Here is an 18,521-nt window from a genome sequence, read left to right as displayed (position 1 = left end):
AGGGCAAGGAGGGAAAACACAGACACAGCAAAGCAGCCTCCACATATAGAGACAATAAAGAAGTCTTTGCTTTAGCCCTATCAAACAAAGTCTGTACATCTGTCCAGTTCACCCTGCCAGCTTTTCATTACACACAGCATTAGCAGTGTCACTTAATACCTCATCATGCTGGGGTATCATTTAAATTCCTTTTATTAGTACAGCCAGCTCTAAGTGTGACCCAAAGGTCTTATTCACAGAAGTAATACCCAGTGCCTGAGTCTGGCAAAGCAAGGATGTAAGCAGTGCCAACAGCAGACTAGTTCCCTCCTATGTCACTCTGACTTTCCAGGGAGACCGTGCCACCCAAGGGATGTGAGTTGGATGGTGAGACACAAAGGAATTCGTATCTGAATGTGTGTTATAGAAAGTTATGATATTGCATTTTGGCACAGGGAGAGAAAGGGACAACTAAGGAACATTTTTTTTTAAACAAAGGGAGAGACTAAAAGAGTCAGATTTAACTGAATGTGGCCAGAATTAGAATCAGATCTAAAGAAATCAGATACCTCTAACCAAAATCACCAAAGGATGGGTGTTTTCTTTAGCAGGCATAATATGCTGTGCTTTATTTAGCTCAGTTAATGGCAGGTTGTTCAAAGTAGACCTCATAACCACAGGAATATGGAGGCAGGCATTCTTCATGGTCTCTTTCCTCATGTATACAAATAGCTTATTAATTAAGAATACGACTTGAGCAAAACAAGTCTCGTCGTACCACACTTCAACTGATGAACATGCTTTAAGTCTGGAGACAAAAAGCTCTTTCCTGTTTAGTGGGGTTTGTGTGGTTTAGAGTCATTTCATGGTAAGCACCAGTTTGCACTTCACGGCTCCATCAGATGTAAAAGCAGCATTTTGTGTTTGCTCAAATCCACTGGAAGAGCCTCGCTTTCTTACCCATGTGGAAGGGATCGCTGTGCACAGTTGGTGAAGGACTCCTTGTTGCCTGAAGGAAAGGATCACCGGGGACATTTGATGAACTGAGAAAAGAACCCAGGAGGTCTGGACCAGCTTGCTTAGGGCTGCTTCCAAATGGATCGAAGGCAGATGCTGGAAGACATTTTTGAGAACTCTAAATCACCAGCTTGTGCAATGACTGTGCCACAAGGCCACCCTGCGGCAGGTGCCACCAATCTCAGCCACAGCTCTGCTCCAGCCAGTGCCCTCCTTAACAAAGGGAAAAACAATCCCAACATTTCTGTACAAGGAAGCTGGCAGGCATCGCAAACACTTGAAATTATTTGTTGCTAAGAAAAAGTTAAGTGAGCATACTGTGCTCTTTGAATCACGTACATGTTGACGTGTCAGCTCTTAAACTGTAATGTAAAGGATTAGGCCAAACCAAACGGAGGAAGACCCCACACAGCCATTGGATCGAGCTCAGTGTTCTTATTTTGCCTTTGGCAAAACCAGTCACCTATTGCAGAGACCCTCACCTGTTCAATTACACATGGTCTCTACTTGCCCTTCTCCGTTTACTTAGTCCTCCAAAAGATCCCTCTCCCTAATAATCTATTCAACCATTCTTTCTACCAACCTGATTTCAATCTTTGGAGCAATAAAGAATAGTAACAATTTTTAAAATCTTCTTATATTGCTTATCATGTCTGCTGAATGGTCAGAAACAGCAAAGTGTGTCCCTGTATTTCACAGCCCAAGACCACCATCCTAGCTCCAAACCCCTACTGTTAGGAAAAGAAATCCAATCTAAACCGCTGCAGGTCTGACCAAGACCCAAGTAGCTAGGTTTTCTTGATTGTTAATTAGCAAGAATTCTCCTCACATACATTATTGGATGCACAGGAAGAAGGGTGACTTCCAGTGCCTATAATGTAAGAAGCCAGCCAAGCATCTGGGTGAGCTCCCCAGAGACTTAAAGAAACAAACTGGCCAATCTGCTCGCGTTGGTGACTCCAGCCTCAGAGCGGAAGAACCGGACGGCCTCTCGGGGTCCCTCAGTCCCTCACTGTCTCCATGAGAAGCACACCCAGAGAGGAAAGCAACACCCCCCACGGAGCCGGCGTTACCTTCTCCCACCCTTGGGGATGGGGACGGGGACGCCGAGGCTGCGGAATGCCGAGGGGTGGACTGCACCGATCCGGGCCCCGCCATGTGAAAGACCTCATCGGCAGCAGGCTGTGTGCTCTGCCCCTGGGATCCCGGCCCGCCAACCCCAAACAGATCGCTCAGCAAGTCCGAGTTAGAGGGTGCAGCCGCCGGCTGCGAGGGAAAGGTTTTGCTCATGGGGCTGCCATCCAGCCCCAGCAGGTCCACATCCTCAGGCGGAGGCGGTGCTGGCAGCTCTTGCTGCTTTTTGCCATGTTTTGGCGTCCCGTGGGGTTTGTCGCCGCTGGCATTGCTGTGTTGACTGGAAAGGGACAAGAGTTCATCATCTGACTGTTCGCTTTCCTCATGCACCAATGCTGCTCGGTCCTCTGAGGTGGGGTGAGAGCTACTTTTGTCAGATTTCTGATCTAAAATAAAATTAGGTAGCCGTTAGTTTCATCGCAAGGCTCCCATAGAAATCAGCTTAAATGCAGAACAAGAAGCTATCAAGAAACCTTTCAGAATGTTGCTGTGGTAAAGATTTAAACTGAGGTCTTTTCTGGGCTGCGTGCTAAGCGGTCAGTGTTATTGATCAGGAACACAGGGGGAGGCTAATTGGCTCTCTTCAAACCCAAAGAGCAGTGAGTGCCACCCGCACAGAGCAGAGCTGCACAAGTTTCTGGGTCATGACCAGGCACTGAGCCTATCTCCAGCCATGGCCCAGAGCCTGGGCTCATTACAAATAGTAGTGACACAAATCACCTTCTGGCATTGCCCACGGGACCTCCTGTGCCCAGGTCCTGCCTGCACATCCCCAGTGCGATGCCCCCGTGCTATGGACAGGCACCCAGCTCACTCTCAATGCTACGTTCTCCCAAGTACAATATTATCAAAAAGCACCTTTATGCTGTTTCAATGCCAAGGATGCCTAGGGTGAAGGTTTATACTGGAGCTGTGTCAATAATCGGTCACGTACAGTGTGAGAAGGCAATTTCTGAAGAGAATGTTGTAGGAAATTAATTTCCACTCAATTGCAACATAAGGGTGTGACCAGCAGCACAGTGATCTAATGCACAAGGCATGCCACAATCAGATCCCTCAGCAAGCCTCCATGCTCCAGGGAGGGGGGAGAGAGAAACAAGTTGTTTATCTCATTCTAAGCAACTTGACTTAAAGGCTACGCTGCGTACCTTGCCAGCTGAGAGACGAGAAGAATGCACTCTGTCCAACATTCCTGATGTTATCCTGGGGTGAATCAGTGGGACCTTTACCTGCAGCACAGAGCGCCAAAATAAACAAACAAATAAATAAAACAAAGAAAAAATAAAAGAAAGCCCCAAATCAAGTGAGTAAAGCTGTGCGGCTCCCACCTGCCAAAGCAAGAGTGTCCTGATGCTCCTGATGAGAGGAGAAGAGAATGGTTGGATTGATGTCTTTTGTTGTGAAGTTCTCCCACGGAGGAGTTAACTCTGTTTGTCTATCAGTAGATTGTATTTCTATCTCCAGTATAACATGGAAAAGCTGGGGATATTTGTCTGGAGAGTCACAGGCATCCAGTTCAGGTCTAAATGGGAAGAAGCCGGTCAATTCCAAAGGAACAGATGTTTCTACAAATCTACATCATCTTTTAATATATATGCACGCACACAGACTTTCATTTGTGAATATTCTCCTTTAGCCTTTTTAAGGCTTTTATGTTCCAGGTTTGATTAATGTTCAGCTTAAAATACTCACTTGGTGAATTTTAATGTGGTTGTTCCCAGGGCTATAAATCCAGTATGAAATTGAATTTGGAATATTTGTGTGTTGGTCATCTGAAAAACAGAGCACCTTAATGAACAAGTGCTTAAACTCATGAAATTCAAATGTTTTCTTATATTGCACATGCAGATGGTTAAGTCTACCCTACTACCAGTTACTATATAGATTACTGCTGTATAAGCTAATTCATTCTGTTCGTTCTATAGGAAGTAGAACTTTCCCTTCTCAAACTCCAGTATGTCCATCTGCCTTTAATTTTGCTGCTGCCCTGACGGAGGAGTGCCTTCACAGTGTTTGGGAACATGCCCTCATTGCCAGGACCTACTTGGCCATTCTTGCACTTAAATGAAACTGATATCTATTTCCACTGAATACAGTGGAGCAACAGGTAGCCCAGGAACATACAAGACCATTTCATTCACAGTAGGAACTCCAGTAAAGCACTGCCTGTATATAGCAAACAGCACCAGTAATGAGCTAAGAAGAGAAACATTCATCAGTTGCTCTGCGATTTTTGCCTGTTATCCATAACATTCAAAAAGGTGAAGGCTGTTCTAGAACAAGCAACTCTGACACCATCCAGGAGGGATGGCACAATCAGTCATAATCACTGGAGCTAAAGAAAAAATATTCTCCCATCTTCTTAGAGGGCATAAACAGAGGTTTTGGTGGTGTTTTGCCTGTACCAGTTGCTGATGGGTTGGTTTCTATCTGCTGCATCACCTGGAAGGATCCTACATCCTATCAATATACACTGTAAAGAGACACAGGGAGCATCAAGGACTTCCCCAAATGCTCTTTGTTTTCACTTGGCATCGCTCTGATTTATGCTAAGTCTGTGCTCAGGTAAGGAAGCCTTCTATATCATGAGTGCCATCTGCATTCTTAGACCCAATATTCAGGCCCCTCTTAGTTAGCTACATTGCCTCTATCATGCAAGAGAAATTAAACAAACTCCTACTTTTGCTTGAAGGCGTCCCCCTATGGTTGACCTCATATGGTAGACGGAAACAACAACATCTCCATGGACAGTGGCTCCCAGTGGAATTAGGACTTTCCCTTCTTGCACACGGTATTCTCTTCGAGGGGACAAGAAGGAAATCCACAGTTAAGCTCCCTTCTACAATGCCATTACCACCCAACCCCAACATCAACATCAAAATTACCATCTCGCTCAGGTTGAGCCAACAGAGTCATTCTGCTCAGTGTGAGGTTGAGTTGAAATAGAAACACTTCACAGGAGAAACTATCGTAGCACCGAACCATCTCAGTGAAGGTACCCAGCTGAGATACCTTCAAACTGGCAGTTTAATTCAATAGTAGGCACCAACCTTCAATTAATATCCGCACCCCATGATTTATCAGACAGTCTGGCAATGGCCACAGCACAGGCACTAGACACCTTACAGCAAAGCATCCTAAGGATGGTAGGAGAGCACAGCGACTCACTTCATCCTCTCATACTCTTGGGATGTGGTCAGGATTCTGGTTTCTCCACTGAGGATGTCACAGAAGGGCCGGCAGCCATTTCTTTGCTTGTTGAAACAGGGGACTGGGCTGAGGGTGACTGACTTGATAGTCAGAGGCTTGCAGTGAGGAATGACGGGCTTGTCTGCTATTAGATCGCAAATGTATCCTATGTATCTGCAGATAGAGAAAGCCATCGCTGAGACCTTCATCCCAGGTGATCAGTTTTCATTCTATTTTACGTGCACATGCCATGAGAAGTACTTAGTCATGGATCATTATTTCTCCACACGTAACACTACATCTTCTGTTTGCTCTGACAGGCAGTGTTGCCTCTGCTTCATGAAAACTATAAACGAGACATTTTTACAGTGTAAACATTATAAGGATGAAGCTGGTATTGGGAGGGGGATTCACCAAAGCCCTATTAACTACAGACCTGTCAGCTTTCCTGAGCCAGAGCACAAAGCTATTGTAAGATTTGTTTTTATTCCTCCATTACTGTTACAATGTGGGTGAAATGGAAGTGGCCATAAACATCAGTTACGACCTGACAAAGCTAAGTAGCACGGCTAATGCATGAGCACTGCTGCTGCTGCAATAGGAGTCCTGCATTTTAACACTGTTGCTTCCTGCTGGCACCTTTGGGACTGGGTGGACAGGATGGGGCATGCAGCATATGCATCCTTTAGCTCACATTATTCCGTGAAATAACACAGTAACTCAGGTTGGAAGAAATTTCTGAAGGTCATCTTGTCCACCTCTCTGCTCAGCACAGGACCAACTTCAGCACTGCATCCAGCCTCAGAGCTGGATTATGCTGCTCACAGTGTTCCCCAGCCAAAGATCTCAGAAGTCAGAGATCCCACAGCTGTTCTGGACAACCTGCTACAGTGCCTGATTGCTACCTTACCCCCTATTTCTGGAGAATAAAGCCAAAATGGAATGCACGTCTCAGCCTAGGAGCTGGGAACGCATTGCCAAAACACACACGTAGCATTCAACCAAGGCATTCTACCTCCTGTGAGATGGCCACAGTACAATTCCAGGTCTCTTTGTGTTCAGCAGCTGCATAGCAGGGCCTGGGTTAGAGAAGAGGTGACAGAAACAGAACATCGCGCTGACCAGAACTGCTGAGGCTGCACGGCCATCCTGGTAGGGAGAGCAGAGCAGGGGAAGAAATGTATAAGTATAGAGTCAGCCTTCTGATTCCACCCAAACACGCTCCATTCTCCCTTTAGTCACCAAAATAATTTCTCTGTAAAGTCTGGTAATGAGACAGCACCACAATGAATTTCCAGCCTGAGGCTTCAGTGAGCTGCAGTGGATCAAAGATGACATTCACAAGCAGCCAAAGCTGAGGATGGCTCAGACTTGCTTCCATGTCCAGTATGTTTTGCCTCCAGCTGTCCCACAGGATTTGCCATGCAGAGGTGACCCAGGCCCAGCATCTACCTGAGGTTAACAGGCTGCTTGCCTTCACAAGTTTAGCCAACTGCCTCTGAAAGGATCTCTCAGGTTCATATAAACTGAGTGGGCTTTTCCAGACTCCTCAGAAAATGTTCAAAAGGACTCACTGCCCTTCATAGCACTATCCTGACATTCATTACCCACAGGTCAGTAAAGGTGTTTGACTCTAGAGCTGTATTTCCAAGACTGGAGCCATCAAGTGCATCTCAGTCTGTCTGAACCCAACTCATGTCCTGCAGCCACAGCTCCACTACGTGAGACAGGAACTGCCAGACCCAGATGTAAGATTTGCACAGTTTGGGAGCACTCATTTCCTCAGTTCCTTCCAAGCTTACCCTGATGAGGGCTGTCAGCCTCCTGAATTTAATTTAGGCTCCAGGAACAGAACAGAACTGTCCTCTCGGGCATTACAGTCAACATCAAAGGTTGTTCGGGGTAAATTACAAGCTACTCATACAGAATGACACCATCCTCACACATCAGGCCTGTGTTCCCATCTTGAATCATCTTTATTGGGAAGTCAGCAGGACATGAGCCATGGTGCACAGTGCAAGGCAACTGTGAAAAAGAAAAGCAACTGGACATCTTCAGCCACGTTTGACAAGCAGCCACTGCAGGAGACTAACAACCTCAGGGCTAGAGTTAAACAGAACTCCCCTCTATGCATTTGCTTCCCTTTCTATAGGAGTTGGTTTTATCACACTTTTTTTTTAGAAATTGTTGCCATCCTTGCCCACAGACACAACATTTGCAACATGCAATGTGACTTACGACTCACAGGTCTGAAAATGTGGTTCCTTTCTGCTGTACTTACCATACAGTGGATGACACACACGTTTTTGGGGTTCTGCTGTAGCCAGTTGTGCATGTTCTTGCAGACAGCAAAGAGATTGTGCAGACTGGGCGCCTGTCGTACCGGCCAGCTACATTCAGATACCTGCAGGAATTGCACCATGAGCACAGCCAGCTTCATAAGAGTATTAAGCAGTGCATGTTTTTTCAAATGCTTCCTGCCAATAAACGCACTTAATTCAGCAACCTAGAGTTATGGACTTGAAAGCTACTCCATCACTTCTCATGCGTAATTCTGATCTCTGTCTTTCACGAACGACAAAGGGACAAACAAAAAGGAATTCTCAGTTAAATAGCCTGGTACTGATGGATTGCCATTGGCAATACTTTGTTAACAATTACATTCCAAGCCAGATTATCTTGAGTGGCCTTCCATGGCACTCTAGTCTCACAGCTGCACACTGAGCCCGGTAAAAAGCCTTCAAATAAGTCATTCCCAGAAACTACAGCCCCGATTTGTGAAGGATACTGAGCATCTGTTGCTCTCAATGCAATAGAATTTTCAAGCCCTGTTTGACAGAAATTAGAGTGATCAAAAGGAAACTTCTGCCTTAAATAAATAAATAAATAAATAAATAAATAAATAACTAAGGTATCTGTGTAAGCACAGTTAATGATACGAGCAGAGAAATGAATGACTTCTTAGAGCCAAAAACCCACAAACTCTGAAGCATGTCTGGTTACTATTCATCAATGTACCAGCTCTGAGTCATGACACATTTCAAGAACAGTCTCTGCAGTCTCAAGCAGAACATCAAACGGACTTCTGCGGACATCCCTGCTTCATCTGGTTTTAATTGAAATGTCTTTATTGAACATCATTTCTGGCTAGAAGAAATTTAAAGGAGAAAAAAGCATTTAAGACAAAGGATTGCTTTTCTCTCTCAGCTGACGTTTGGATTCTGCTTGAAGAGAACCAGGGAGCAGGAAGATTGTCTGCAAGAATTACGAGGTGAGCACAAACATTTATTCCATTCTTCAACAGACCCAAAATACCAACACCATAATGGAGATAACTATTTTGAGTTATCTGGCCCAATTCTCCTCCCGACCCCAGGAACTTCCACACCACTTCTGGCTGCACAAGATCTGCTGGCAGGCAGAGCACCAAAACACCAAATACACATTGCGAGTGGCTGCTGGAATTAACATGACCAGTGACCTCTCACTGACAGTTCTCTGAACAGGCTTCACTGTCAGGCATCTGGAAAAGCCATTATGGCTTATCAAGTAAATAATACACATTTCCCAACAGTCCACAATTATTTATTTACCCTGTCTATAATTACACATCTGTCTGCTGGTTGGCAATTAGGAAATTAAAGGCACATTATGCAGCATTTCATTTATTTCAAATATAACCTCAGCAATTCTTGTGAAAGGCAACCGTGCAGGAAGTACCAGGAGCTCAACTGGAGCTCTGGAAGTATGCAGCTAGTGCTTGTTTTATTCCAGCAGCGGGGCTGGAAGAGCCAGGAACGTGACCCTGCAGGGAATATGAAGCATGGCTTTGTTTAATGCTAGATTTGAGTTATATGTTCTCAAACTGTTCACGTTTTCTCCAGCAGATGTGAGCTCTCCTGCTGGGCAGCGAGCGGAGCAGAGCACAACTAGAGCACAACTAGATTAGAGCTCTGACTGCTTGCATTCCCTCTCCTCTGCACTGTGCTGGGCACTCAGGGCTTTGTGCCCCCACCTTGAGGCAGACAATGGCCCCACAGGGCATTCACTGTCATCTCCCTCCTGCACCATGGCACATCGTGACCCTCTTTGGTCTTAGAGCACAGGAGTTCTGAAGGAGATAGAAATTAGGAAGCCATTCACTTCAAAGAACAAGTGTCTATCTCAAAACTTGAGCTCATCCAAAACAGAACATACTCTCCAGGTGATTTCACTTTCTTGGTGGCCTGTTAGTATCTTATTCCCCACTAGAGATGAGGTTCAAATTCATATTTACAATTCTTTTGTGTTTCATCTCATCTCACGCATTTTGTTGTGCACATTTCATCTTCCTGAGAGATACTTGGAGGCTGTATTTCCTAGCTCATCACCTGAAAGTAGAATGTTTTATTGAAAGATCCATCATTTCCTTTGTGTGTGTGAAAGCAATACAAAGCTCTTGGTCAGATTCAGGAGTGACATACGAAGTAGCTGGCAAGTCTCATAGGAAGGTAGGAGATAAAGTACAGGGGATGGAGGAGTAATGGCCAGGTCAACTAATATACCAAGGGGTGTTTGTTTAAAGCTGGGCTGTCAAAAGTAGATTTGTCTCCTCTCACTGACACTGATGCACCAAACCCAAGCAAGACAGAAGATTTACAGCCCTTTTTAATTAGCTTTTCTTGTTCATTTACTTCACGACCTCATATTTGAAGCCATGACTGCTTACTAATTGCTGGGAAATCTGCTTCATGCTAGAGGCTATCTGTGATCAGAGCAATTGCTGAGGATAGACTCGGCTACACCTCAAGCCAACACGAGGCATGGGGCTCACCCCAACAGAGGGGTCAGTCCAGCAGCTGATGCTGCCTTTTCAGTTGGAGTTAATGAAAGATAGAAAAAAGAAAATCATCACTCCCTTGTGGGAGAGGGAATAAACAGGAAGCTTTCTGAAAGATGAGATTTAATCTTGCATTTCAGCAGCATTATTTTGTAGAGATATCCTCTAAAAGCCATTGATGAACCACAGCCCTGAACTGTTCCCATATGACATCCTGGTTTTAGAGAAGGAAAGTGGGACAGAGACTGGAGGTGTATTCTTTAATTGTAACATGCTATAGAAAAAACCAAAAATCCACCTTAGATGCAGTTCCCAGCCCCAGGCTTTGCGTGCTAAGTCCTTCTGCTTGACTAAACACAACTGGAGGACTCTTCAACATGAAAACAAAGTACCTTCTTTTATTGATCACTTATTTCAAAGCACTTTTGTTAGAAACCTTGCAAGGCCATCTTCAAATTCCTATAAAGCCCTCATCCCCCATCAGATGATCTCACATGGTAACCCATGGCCGTAATCTGCTCCAGGCACTGCCAGCACTTGGCTATTTATTAGGAGTCTCAGTAGCAACCCACTGGGGCTCAGACACCCCACATCATACATTTGAGTTTGTGTATTAAATAAGGTGAGCTTCAGAAGGAGTAAGTGCATGAGAAACTAAAGGTTATTTCTTTGCTGCAGCTTCTGACAGCAATCATAGAATTGTTTTGTGTGGGAAGGTTCCTTTAAAGACCACCTGGTCCAAGATCCTTGCAATGAACAGGGACATCCACAACTCCAGGTGCTCAGAGCCCCATCTCCTGATCTTCCATGTCTGCAGGGATGGGGATCTACCAGTGTAGGAGCCAAGAGCACACAGGCTCATCTCAGTGCAATGCCACTCTCACAGACTCCTAACACATCTCGTTAATACAGGGACTAAATCTCTTTAGTCCCTGTAGCCCTGGATATCAGCTAAAACCCAAAAAAAAAACCACAGCAGCTTTAAAACACCTATAATTCCTTTTCCACCTTATTACATTCTGCCACACACAGGAGAGACAGGAGCAGGTTCTTTTGCCACCTTTCAGTTTCCCCCCACTGCTATCCATCCCTTGGAAGATATACTCACCCTGTTGTGAAACTTGGCACTGCGATAGTACTTGGGTGACAAATTGAAGACTGTGTAGTGGTCAGGGTGTCTGGAATCCAGAAATGTCCGGACATCTTCAATGTGGTTCCTGAATCCCAGCTCAACGCCTTCAGCCGGAAAAGACATCACTAGAAATGTTAAGAACAAGCTCAACTGAGCCTGTACCATTTCATGCTTATGAACCTCTGAACCCTGAGACACTACAAGCTCTATATATCTGGTAAGCAGCACTTACCTATGATTCTCGAGGTAATGTATGAAATATCTAGCTCTCCCTTGGTGTAACTAAAAGGAGACAAAGAAGGAGACAGATGTTACACACGTATTTACAGAACACAGTGCTTTACAGGAACCAGGAGAACAGTATTTTCCCACTTTCAATGCAAGGAAGAGAATGATCTTAGAACTGATGACTTGTACTTCATCTTTGTGTTTTAAGCAGAAGCTATAGATAGCTTACTGTAGACGGTGACCCAGCCTTCCTTTTAAGTGGACCCCCAGTAAAGTCCCTTTTCCCTTTTGTCATTAATTTTCAGTGCCAGTTTTCAGAAGAAATCTCTAGCAATTAAGCACTTTGTCTATCAAGGCCTCTGAGGAGTTGCATACATTACATGTCTTTAATTTACTGTAGCCCCACATTCCTCAGAGGACGATGGAGCGCAAAGCGCAGGGACCACTGCCAGCAGAGCTGACCAAAGCAAAGTCACCTCAGCCCTTTCTTCAGCTCAAGAAGTGGCTTTAGCAAATGGAACAGTTACATCAGCGTGAGGAGTCCCATACAACACGAGCCAACTTTCAGTGACAAACGACTCAAGCAGAGGCTGAGCAGAAGGACCCACGGGTGTTAATGAAGGAATCAGAGATCAAATGCCCCACTGCCATTGGGAAGGCCTTTTCCAGATTTCTGGATGCTGGTCCTCATTCATTATGAAGCTCAGATATTTACTTTGGTCTCCTGCTTCCTTGAGGCCAAATACCCAACTGCGGGACAGAATTACAGAAGTAATTTGTGATTTTCCCCTCCACCTTCGTTAGGTCAGCTGTTGTGCCAGCTAAGATGGCAGCTCAGACTCGCACCCCGCAGCTAATGATATTACCTGCATTTGCCTGCCTCAACTGTACCATACCTGGCAACAGATTGCATGACCTTCGAAGACGTATCTTTCAGAGTATCCTTTAGGTTATCCTTCAGATTGCTGAAGAGCCTTCCTGCTCCTCCTTTCACCATATCCAGCAAGCCTCCCCCATAGCTGGACTCCATGTCCGGTGATGAGGCACCTTCAAATACAACAGAACCAAATCCAACATCACTTGTTTGAAACAAACTCACAGAACCAACAAACCCATTGCTCTACTCAGACCGAATGTATTCATGTGCCCTGTCACATATTGAGCAGGGCAAAAGAAGTTTTGCTTATTAAAGTCATGATTGTCCAGAGATTCGAATCACAGAATATCCCAAACTGGAAGGGACCACCAGGGTTACTGAGTATAATTACAGAGAGCACGTTCTTGCTGGCTAGGCACAGAATCCATCAGCAACTCAGCACAGGTTAACTGGTGCTGGTACAGGATGGACAACCACCAGTCGAGCTTCCTCACCTCTCAACACGACCCAAAGCTCTTCAGCACATAGCCAAGGCCAAACCAACAACTGCTTCCACAGGGACAAGAAAGGGACATTTGTATAGGCCACAGCTCTTTGGTGTAACTCACAGCTTCCAGGGGCTGGATGACTGAAGGTTGTCTTATCACCACATGCACAGAGGACACCCATGACTATGCACAGAGCAGAAACCATCAGAGCAATCTCAAGTCACTTAAGAGACCAGTCTGATTTGTTTGAGTGGAAGATGGCAGACAGAAAAGAAGAAAGCGCAGGAATTAAACTCTCTTGCTGACAAATAGAACATTTTTGGATATTCCTAATGCAGCATTAACACAGGAATCATCAAACTGATGGGGAGAAAGCAGTGCAGAGCTCATCTCCTTTTCTTTTCAAGCTTTTTCCTCACAGCTTGAAACATCATGAAGTTGCAAAGTCAGTAGGAGACTAACACAGAACAAGAGCCATTTAAATCCTGATTTTGATGGACTGTGACGTGGCATCCCTCCTCACAAGGCTGCATTTTGCAGTTATATCAGAATTACTGTTCCAATCTCTTAACCAAGACCCGACTCATTGCAGCTACTCCTATTATATCACTGCTGTGTTAACAGCATATATCGTTCTTAGAAAAGTAAAGTATAATAAGTTGAAGGTAGACTTGAGTAGACATGGTTTTGCTTTATTGTAGAACCAAGTTATTGGAAACAAACCAATAAAATTATATTTTTAACTGCTTATTATCTATAAACAAAGCTCTTGGCTACCTAAACTGTCTGATCTTAGCAAGCTTTGACTACATTACTTTAATTATACATTTGTTACCTCATTACTATGTCAGATCAGTCAGAAAGTTAACTGCTGCAACAAGCAACCTATGGAAATGTGTGCCACAGTCTCAAGTGGTTTTAATGAGCATCCACTAAGAGCTGCCTTTCACAGAGCACCCGGGAAGTCTGAAAACATTTGTCCTGCTTCAGAGCCATGGGACAAAATGTAACAGAGCATCCTATCCATTATTAATTACTCCAGCACTCAGAAAAGCAGGAGATTTGTCAAGGTTGGTGGCACCGACTGTGCTTATCATATGTTTTGCTGAGAGACCTTACAGCTCTAACTCCTTTGGTTCTGTGGAATGCCTGCTATTGAAGTACCACACTACAATAAGAAATATTCTAGGGGCATTAAGACTGTGAAGGAACATGAAAAATACTATCTCTATAATCAATTTACTGGGTAGAGTACCAAACCCATTTAAATGCCATCCACTCTTTCAAATATGGAGGGAGATATCAATAAATATGGAATATATTGGTAAACAGGAGACTCCATGGGTAAAGTGATGTTACTTACTTTGCTGTGCACAAAGGGTGCTTAATGCACGGCGATGTGGTTGTGATCCACATGATGCATGTGCAAACTGGGAATGCTGAAAGCAATATCTTTTCCTCTTTATTGCACACATAAAAAGATTGAGAGCACCATGCCCAGTTCGGAGCAGAGGATGCCCTCTCATGGCACAGGAACACTTCTTTTCCAAACCAATTCTAAGTATCTATTTTGAGTGCGATTAAAGAATAAAAATAAAAAAACAATTAGCTCCTTGGCTTCCAAGTGTTTGATCTCTCTTCAAACACTCTGCTTTCACATTACTGTGTTAGGAGACTCGAGGGAGGAGGGAAGAAGTGACGTTCAGAAGGTGCTCTCAGTTCTGCAGGTCCATTTTTAAAAGAAAGGAAGGGAGAAAGATGGGAACTTGGAATGAGGAAAGCAAGGGCAAAGAGATCTGAGGACCAGTGAGTGCTGGACAAACTGCATTCTTGGCAGCTCTCTAACAGAGTAGCAGAAAGGCTTTGAGAATATGGAAGACGTAGAATCTTCAGGAAAGGAGAATTGCAGCACAGCAGCACTCGGCATGGCGCCCCATGCAGTGATTTGCTTGGGCATCTTTCTGTCACTGTGTCAGAGCAGCACCCTCAGTGCTGCCTGTCTGTTAGCCCTATGACACGGTCTTTGTTACACAGAGGAGCAAAACAAATGGGTCCAAGGTCCCTCCCCATGGGCAGCATTTCCTGCAAAGCACAAAGATGTGCATGACGGGTCCCAGCAGCAGAGCAGAAAGCGTTAATGCATTAGCACACAGATCTGACAGCGTATGCAGAAACCCACAAGAACAGCCAAAAAATCTGATTAAAAAGAAAAAAAAGAAAACAAAACAGCCTGCTCCCGCAGATTTTGCTGAATAGAACATTTCTGTGCTAAGTCCCTCTTGAGAGTGGGGACCTTCAGAGCTCCTGTAGGCCCTTCTGAAGGACACCAGGAGTTTAACAGGCAGGAGCTGTGGGACAGGGGCACCTGGACAGGCAGAGCCCTGGATTTCAGCACTGCAAATGAGGCAGCAGTCATCCTTGTCTGCCCCCAACCCCAAGCCAGGCCACAAGGACACTTGTTGGGCCCAAAGGGAAGAGCTGGCCATCCCTTGTAGCCCAGACAGACCTGGAGATCAGCACCATTTGGGCAGGCTTTGACTTAGTGGCAGCTTTTTCTACCTTTCAGCTTGTTAGCACACAGCAGCTCCGTTAACTCCAGCAGTGTGCTAGTTGCTGTCTAGAAGTCTTGTTATGGAGAATTACTTTTGATGCATGAGATGCATCTTGCTCCTTATGCAGCAAGAACTCTCTATTAACCCAGTTACAGGACATTCCCCAGCAGGCTCCAGAGACACGCCTCTGAACTGTATTCATGGCACAGGTTTCACAGGGATCACTTGCTAACTGCAGCCTTTTCATTTCCCTATGAAGGAATGGTTCACATTGGGCTTTCACTGCAGCACAGCACACCTGAGCTGCGGTGCGCAGGTCGGCTCTCGCTGGTTGATGGTAGGGATCATCTCTGCATGATGTGCTTTGGGTCAGTGGAGCATTATGGAAGCAAGACAACTTCCATAGAACCACAGAACCACAGAATGAGTTGGGCTGGAAGGGTCTTCTCAGTCCCAACCCCAGCCACAGGTAGGGACACCATCCACAGTCCCAAAGCCCCATCCATGGCCTCGGGCACCTCCAGGGATGGGGCACCCACACTGCTCCAGGCAGCAGTGCCAGGGCCTTACCACCCTCGTGGGGAAGAATTTCCTCCTAATATCTGACCCGAATCTCCCCTTTTTAATTTTAAACCATTCCCTCCTTGTCCACCTGGCTTCTCCCATTTGGCTGATAAGCTGGAGTTTGGCTTTGTTACAGCTGAAGCTCCTTGCTCTGAGCTAATGCCTCCCCCAGGAAGGGACTGTTTGGAGTTCAGGATAAACCTCCAGCAGCCACCACCAAAGCACCATCCTGCTGCACCTCCCTACAGAGCTCAAGCACGTTGTACAGGAGTGTTCTGCAACAGTCCCCTCTCATCAGCAGCCACTGGGTGGAATTCCACACATCTGGACAGTCTGCAGATGAAGGAGCCTCTGCACAGCACCAGCCTCATGCAGTATGGATGGGAGTTGGAGAGCACTGATATTTTATTAAAGCACTTCAGATCTCTCCTTGTTCTCCAGCTAATTTCAGAGCATCAGGAAAAGGATGTGCAGCACAGGAGAACTCCAAGCACAAACAGCCAAAACACCACAGCAACTGCTGCATCAGGAGAGACTGAATCCCACCAAGAGACCCTCTGCAGTCTGCTCACCTTCAGCACAGCAAAACCAGCAACAGGAGCCTATTAACCACGCTACAGAACTAACCTGCATGCAGACAGACAGCTGACGGATGGCACTGCTTTGCTCACTTGCCTGTTATGGAAGCTTTTCCTGCATATCAGAAATGTTTGGTGGGTTTCCAAGCACCAGACCCCCCCAGCAACCCACACTGCTAAGAGCCACAGGCTGTGACTTCCAGCCCTGCTGGGAATCAAGCCGACATTTAAGAGGCATTTAAGACTGTCAGTCAGTGCTGATGAAGCAATACTTGGCTTGGGAGCGGGAGGTGAAAGTAAGACCTGCAAATGGAGGATCAGGCAGCTAAGTGCTGTATGTCATAGGTTACTTAGCAAGAGTAAACAAACTCTTTTTTCATGCCAAGGGCAGACAAAATGCAGACATGAAACCACAGGAAAGAAAGCAAGTTCACCTCAGCCTGTCCATGCTATGCAACACGATCTCCAAGGTCACACTCCTTTTGCTCAGGGAGCTACTGTCTGCGCTTCCTTCAGAACCACAGAACCAGTCAGGTTGGAAAAGCCCTCCAGGATCCACAAGCCTGCCCCAGCCCAGCCCCCCACGTCCACTGCCCATGTCCCTCAGTGCCACATCCCCACAGCTCTAAGACAGTGAGTCCCCAGCCCTGGGCAGCCTGTGCCAGTGCTAACCACGCTTTGAGAGAAGATATGTCTCCCAGCATCCAACCTGACCCTCCCTTGGCACAATCCAAACCAGGGACCAAGGTACTCCCTACCATTCCGTAATTCCATTATTTCATCTCTCCTTTAATCCAAAGCAACGGGGGCAGCTTTGGGAACATCAGATGCTCTTCTGTGTTCTGCTTCCACAGTGCCACAAGAGCCTGACCCTGCACTGAGATGAAGCTTGTAGTTGCCTCACACACAGCCCCCTCCCAGTGTTCTGGAAGCACTGAGCCCTCCCCCAGGGTTGGGGCTGCATGACACCCTCCACAGATGGAGTGGGGCACAGTGGGGAGCCAGAGACACAGCACAGGCACCCTGAGCTGGGCAGAAAGGGCCCTTGTAAAGACTCCCATCTGAGAGAGGCTGAGATGCTGTTGTTGTGGCTTCACAACAATGCTTCAGTTGTTGTGGGGTTTTTTTTGTTGTTGTTGTTTTTTTTTTTTAAGGAGCACCCAGCAAAACACGATGCTGTTTTGCTCACGTTCATCCCTCAGCAAAACCTGCCTAGGGCAGGGCGTGTTTTACACCAGCATTAGGAGACACCATCCCAGGCTCTATATCAGGTTTAGGAGCTCCACCACAGCATGATTCTGCCCCATCCCCACACTCATGGGGACTGCAATCAATGCACAGACATTACTGGAAGAGTTCACGCTTCCATTTCAAGGGGGAAGCATCAAGTCTCTACCTGAGGATGATATCCAGGCAGGTGGCTCCTTTGCATCCAGTGACAATCAATAGCATTCAGGACTGAGTGCTTCACTTGCCAGCTGTGTTTTTGAAGAGCACAGCCCCAGAGCCCTGAGCCACCTCCCCCACTCCTCCCAGCACGTAAGCACTGAAGAACAGACTCCAAAGCATCCCTGCTCTCACACACACCCCAATCACAGAGAGCCAGGGCTGCCCCACATTTACCAAAGGAACTGCATGGGTTGCCAGGGGGTTAGAAAGGGCTGGGAGAGAGCAGCAGGGCACAGGCACCCAACAGCACCAGGAAAGAGGGCACTGCTGCCTGCACAACCCTCTGGAAAGCTCCTCGGAATCTCAGAGGCCGCACAGACTGACGTTTCTGCTAATATTTGGCTACCTGCCTCTTCCACCCCCTCCTCGCAGCTGCCCCAGATTCCTGCTTGTGTTAGATTTCCTCCCACGGTGAGCACAGGTATCTCAAAACTCAAGTGGTTGTCTGCAAAACTAACAGCAACACCCCCACCACGAGTGTACGAGCACAGCTGCCAAAGCTGGGAGAGGATGGG

General features: G+C 46.1%; 1 protein-coding gene across 2 annotated transcripts in view; it reads right to left on the bottom strand.

Moving 5' to 3' along the window:
- Window positions 1-18,521, bottom strand: part of DNAJC6 (DnaJ heat shock protein family (Hsp40) member C6) — a 31,756-nt gene that overhangs the window by 7,989 nt on the left and 5,246 nt on the right. For both annotated transcript variants that reach the window (XM_042874089.1, XM_042874090.1), the window contains exons 2-13: window positions 12,395-12,545; window positions 11,503-11,552; window positions 11,247-11,395; window positions 7,601-7,723; window positions 6,335-6,468; window positions 5,299-5,493; window positions 4,811-4,928; window positions 3,823-3,902; window positions 3,459-3,652; window positions 3,279-3,359; window positions 2,070-2,516; window positions 940-1,092 (exon numbers count right to left, since the gene is read on the bottom strand). In XM_042874089.1, the coding sequence (XP_042730023.1) occupies window positions 940-1,092; window positions 2,070-2,516; window positions 3,279-3,359; window positions 3,459-3,652; window positions 3,823-3,902; window positions 4,811-4,928; window positions 5,299-5,493; window positions 6,335-6,468; window positions 7,601-7,723; window positions 11,247-11,395; window positions 11,503-11,552; window positions 12,395-12,545 (1,875 nt within the window). The remainder of the gene's footprint in view (window positions 1-939; window positions 1,093-2,069; window positions 2,517-3,278; window positions 3,360-3,458; window positions 3,653-3,822; window positions 3,903-4,810; window positions 4,929-5,298; window positions 5,494-6,334; window positions 6,469-7,600; window positions 7,724-11,246; window positions 11,396-11,502; window positions 11,553-12,394; window positions 12,546-18,521) is intronic.

This window comes from Lagopus leucura, unplaced genomic scaffold, assembly GCF_019238085.1.
Source record: "Lagopus leucura isolate 7727_CA_CO unplaced genomic scaffold, USGS_WTPT01 Super-Scaffold_100009, whole genome shotgun sequence".
In the NCBI taxonomy this organism is placed as follows: Eukaryota; Metazoa; Chordata; class Aves; order Galliformes; family Phasianidae; genus Lagopus; species Lagopus leucura.
The sequence above is the reverse complement of the archived record's forward strand: the minus strand, read 5'-3'. Positions and strand labels throughout refer to the sequence as shown.